Source organism: Impatiens glandulifera, unplaced genomic scaffold (assembly GCF_907164915.1).
Source record: "Impatiens glandulifera unplaced genomic scaffold, dImpGla2.1, whole genome shotgun sequence".
In the NCBI taxonomy this organism is placed as follows: Eukaryota; Viridiplantae; Streptophyta; class Magnoliopsida; order Ericales; family Balsaminaceae; genus Impatiens; species Impatiens glandulifera.
This window is the reverse complement of record NW_025918960.1, coordinates 13072-18845: the sequence shown is the minus strand read 5'-3', so window position 1 is coordinate 18845 and position 5774 is coordinate 13072. Positions and strand designations below refer to the sequence as shown.

The following is a 5774-nucleotide window of genomic DNA, read 5'->3' as shown; positions in this document are numbered from 1 at the left end:
CAAAACTATTTATCTACTCTCTCAAATTAAGGTTATAAATTAAACACTCAATTATCATCATCTATCTACCTATCTCTAAGGAAATACATCAAGACCATTGATGTAGTTTAGAGAGATCGAGAGAGAATGACTATCTATAAATACATTCTCCTCTTAATCATTTCCCTAAGGTCTATTCTCACAACAATTCCAAACAAGAAAAAATATTATTCTTTTATTAATATTTCATCTCAATAATTACATGCAAACTGTCTCTCTCTCTCTCTCTCTCTGTCCAACAAACAAGACCGAAAGCATGAAACAAGTATCCTTAAAACCGGTATGGTCATGCGCAAGTCCGACCGTGATATCTAAACCGGCAGCATTTCGTATCTTTGACCATACCCAGGTCGAAGGTAATCGGAAGTTGTTGCTCAAACCTTCTCCAGGCGGCAGCGGCGGCCAATCTTGCCGCCAGAAAATCCCAGTCCGTATGAACAAGAAATGGATGGAATATCAAGGAATCAAGAACTGGGAAGGACTTCTCGATCCACTCGACGAGACTTTACGTGCAGAAATCATAAGATACGGCCACTTTGTCGAGGCTGCTTACATGGGATTCAACTGCGACACGTCATCGTCCACGTACTCGTTATGCCACCACCCAAAAAGATCACTCCTACAACGTGCAGGGTTCCCAGACACTGGTTACAAGATTACCAAGAATCTACAAGCCACCTCATCCATCCAACCGCCAGATTGGATGAAAAAAGCCCCAAGGTGGACCACAATTCGTTCCAGCTGGATAGGTTACGTGTCAGTTTGTACCGACAAGAAAGAGATCGCGCGACTAGGTCGTCGCGACGTGGTGATCGCGTTACGCGGGACCTCCACTTTCCTTGAGTGGATTGAAAATCTCCGCGCAACCCTAACACCGGTTTCGGATGATTCTGACTCGGGAATGGTGGAGAGCGGTTTCCTTAGCTTGTACACCTCGAGAACCTCGGACTCTCCGAGTTTACAGGAACAAGTTAGAGAAGAGATTCGACGGTTACTCAAAACCTACGGAAACGAGACATTAAGCGTCACTATAACGGGCCACAGCCTCGGTGCTGCCCTGGCTATACTGGCGGCGTATGACATCAAGAAGACCATCCGTCGGGAACTGTTGGTAACCGTCATATCGTTCGGTGGGCCGCGGGTGGGGAACCGGAGCTTCCGGAATATTCTTGAAAAACAAGGGACGAAGGTTCTTAGGATTGTAAACTCGGATGACCTAGTAACTATATTACCGGGGTTCGTGCTAGATGCTGAAGATAGTAGTTACGGCCAATGGGCGGGGATTCCGGGGTGGTTACCGTGGTGGGTGTATGCGGAAGTGGGGCGGGAGTTGCGGTTGAGCAGCCGACAATCGCCTCATCTGGCCGGAATAAATGTGGCCACATGTCATGAACTGGGGACTTATTTGCAACTTGTTAATGGTTTCGTGAGTTCTGATTGAACACCGGCCAGGAGATTTATTATGGCTAAATAGATGATCAACCCATATTCATAATTATGTTAATTAATAGTTTATGATGTCTGTGTTTGTAAAAATTGTAAATTATGACTCCATTAAAGATTGCAAATGAAATAAGAATGTTACATTTGTTTTATAACATGTTTGAGTTACATTATTTTCATAGAATTTATGACTAGTGATTTCTATGGGATGTAAAATTCCTTCTACTTTAAGATTTTGTTTTAAACTATTCTCGTCTTGTTTGTTTTCGAAAAATTTCGAACAATGTTTATGTTATAAAATTTATAAAAAAAAATTGCTATAATAATTTTTGTTTATATATAATATATTAAAAAATTATATTATTATAAAAAAATAAATTTAACTCTTAAAAAATAAAAATAAAAAATATAGTTGTGATGTTATATATTTAATTGTGTTTATAGTTAAAATATTAATCGGGACAGAGTCGTGATACGGGACACAAATACTATCTCGCTACATTTTTTTTAACTATTAGTCAAACCGGAAAAAAGTTACCAAAATAAGACAATTTGAATCAAAAATTGAGTGGCAGATTATAATTGTCATCTTTAAAAATGATAGACGATATATATTAAGTTTTGTTATTTAAAGTAACTTTCCTAACCAAAAGTAAAAAACTTTCATAGCCACATGATACCATAACATTTTTGTGAACGTCGACAAAAACATGAGTCTAGAAATCGCTCGAGCCAACTACTTACAATCCAACTGTCTTTTCGGGTACTATACATGCATGATCTTATCCACAGTCTGGGGATTATGTAAAAGATCATGTAAGTCATGGGGAAGAAGAATTAAGTTACATTTATATAGACCATTCAATACTATTCTTCAGATCTTTATCTTTATGGGCTCCTATCACCTAAATTTAGAAATATGCATGGGAATATAATTTGTACTTGACATGACATTCCATTTTTTTACATCATATACACATTTAGTAAGTTCATATAGGAAGACATCATTTTCTATTATTGTTTTTTTCAAGTAAAATTTAAATTTGCATCTCCATCACAATTATGAGATAATGTTAATTATTTATATATGCCGACATTTTATTGCATCATTATTATTGAACATATATATATATTAATAAATATTCTATCAATTAAAACAACTTGTATTGTGAAAATAATGAGGGATACAAATTAAATGGTAACAATTTACTTACTAGATAACACAAGTAGGAAGACTCAAAATATAAAGTTACATAGAGACTAATTAAGTAAAAATATATAGTGAATGAAAAGCAACATGTAGAAAATAAACACATGAGACTAAAGTGCATTTAACATTTAACTTGTTTAGTTTGACCTTTCAAGTATAAACTTATTTAAATGTCTTTAAAATGTTTTGTTTTCTTATCTCCTTTTGTCTCAAATTAATATACTATTTACACATATTTGAACTCACTCTGCAATTGCATTAATATTCCATGTTAATTTCCTTTAAGAAGAAATTAAAGCAATTTAGCTAGAAGAAAGTTTAAGTAACATCCCAAGGTGTAAGTTGTAAAATAAATAATTACTCATTGAATTTAAAATGTTGCTCTATTCACCAATTTACACTACACAATTACGTTCATCTATTCACTCTAAAGTGGTTTTCTTATAAATTAAACTAATTAAGTTACAAGAAGTCTTTTTTTCTCATAAGTCAATTATGGGTTAGTCCACCACTAGAATAAAAAGATCCATAGTGATGGTAATTGAATTATTTGTCATTATTATTAAATTAATATAATTAAGCATTAACGTCATAAAAAGTTGCTATTGCTCAAATTACTGTCGCTAAATATCAACAATGATAGCTGAACCGTCCTTTTTCTTTTCGACACTTTGATCATATTTTCTTTTAGGTCAATAGTGACGGAAAATAATAAACGTCGCTAAATACAGTCGCAAGTGAAAATAAAAATTACAAATTAGTTTTTACCTACTACATCAGTCAATTATCCATGGATTAATTTTAGTTTGTTTTTAATAAAACATGTCAATTAAAATATTTAAATGAGTGAGAGTGTATTACAAAAAAAATGGTTCATTAGTAACTTATTTTTGAAACTTAAATATAACTAATACATTTTTTTGAGAACATGTAACTTAAATTATAACATAAATTCTAAATAGTGGAAATATTGTAACATTTTTTACATTAATTGATTGTTGATAAAAAAAATTAAAAACTTCAAATAAATTATTGTTAAACAAGTCACTAAAGAGGGAATAATGTTTTATTAATTAAAATGGTGCAATTTTTTATAACAAGTAATCATTACAACTTTTAAAGCCACATTAATATAGAGATAATACAAATAATATTGTTAATATTTTAACTACCATATATATAAATATTCCAACGTTTTCATCCACTTTTATAATTATAATATTTTATTCCAATAAAAGATAAATAATAAGTGAACATAAAAGTTGAAAACTCTAATCTTATCTTATTGTGCAACTAAGTTTGTGTTAAATATTATTAACACTAATATGTAACTTGTTTCGCAACAAAACTATAATTATATGTTACCAAATGAAGTTACAAATATAAGACAATATAATTTGATTTATTATTTATTTTATTAAGATGCTTTCATTCTTAATTAATTCTTAATTAATTTTCAAATTTATTAATTATATGTTAAATAAAAATTCAATATGTTTTGAATTAACAAAAAAAACTGTTTTACTTTATAATTTTTTTTTGCAAGTTTAAAATAAAAAGTAAATTAAACTACTTTTAAATATATTTTGAATTATTTCTAAACTAATTTTATTATTTATCTTGCATTACAGATAATTGAATATAATCTTCTAACTTATTTCGTAATCAACTTTAAAAACTTATTTTGTATTAATAAAATGTTAATTTTATAATTTTTTTCGCAACTTTCATTTAAAGTAAAATTGCAAAATAAATTGTATTTATAATTTTGGAAATGAAAAGAAAAAGAAAAAAATTAATAATTAATTAGTTAAAAAAATTGCATAATATTACGTAACTATGAATATGTGAAACTAAAAGGTTTACAAATAAACAAGACATGTTTATATATATATGTCATATATATATATATATATAATAAGTTTTTAATTAAATTGTTTGACATATGTTTAAAATCAAGATAAATATTTTTTTGGATCATAATTTTTTTTTCTGGATAGAGTAATAATCGGAATAGATAACTAATGTAGGGGAGATTTAAGGTAGCTTCTAAGAGACATGGTATTATGTAGCTTAGAATATTTTTTTATACAATAATTCGAATGTGTACGCAACTTGTAATTTCAATGCTATCTATCAATTGTTATAAAACTAATATTGGAATTTAAGTTGAATAGTTATTGACATATTGTTTAATTTATATTTGTTGTTTTATTTAGAAATAATAGTAATTTATTTTGTATTAAACTTATTATAGAGTTATTTTGTAACTTGTTTTACAATGTTAATACAAATTCAAATTGCAATTTTTGTTTTATATATAAAAATATATATATAATTAATTGTATATTACATTATTTTATTGAATAAGAATCAATGAAATTTAAATTTATCTATAAACTTATTATTTATAAATTTACTAACTTAATTCTTAATTATTTATACATATTGTACGGAATATCCATTTATTTTTGTATATAATTATTTATTATAAATTAATTATACTAATTTTGCAAAAGAATAATAATAATAAAAAATAAATAGTTATAGAATAAGTAAAATTAATAATATTAAAATTAGATATGAGCAACTTGTGTAGGAGCTAATCCATTGGGTTTTTACTAACAATTTTGATAAACAATGTACGTATTAAATAGTTTGGAAAATTCTTTGTTCTATTTATCAACTATTATTGTAACTTTATAAAAACTAAATATTGCAATATAAGTTGAATAACAATTGATATGTTATAATCTATCTATTAGTTTCATTTATAAATAAATAAGTAATGTATTTTGCATTATGTATATTAGAGTTATTTGTAATTTGTTTTTGTAATAAACGTATCAAATCACAACTGGCCTTGCGACTTTCATATAAAATAAAATTACAATTTGAATTGCACATCCCATGGTATTAATATTTGAACATAAAATTAAATAATCATAATTAATTAGAATAAAAGATGAATCTTTAAACATAACAAAGAGTTGAACATTTAAACAAATAAACTTACTAATTAAGCATCAAAAAATATCCAATGATTCGTGAGTTTCACTAATTTCCTCCGACCCACTCCCTT

General features: G+C 28.1%; 1 protein-coding gene across 1 annotated transcript; it reads left to right on the top strand.

Annotated features, from left to right (window-relative positions):
- The first annotated feature begins 466 nt into the window (after positions 1–466).
- Positions 467–1480, top strand: LOC124917229 (phospholipase A(1) DAD1, chloroplastic-like). The gene has a single exon (XM_047457700.1). It carries the CDS (start codon positions 473–475, stop codon positions 1478–1480), a length of 1008 nt encoding a protein of 335 aa, XP_047313656.1. The 5' UTR covers positions 467–472.
- Positions 1481–5774: the final 4294 nt, after the last annotated feature.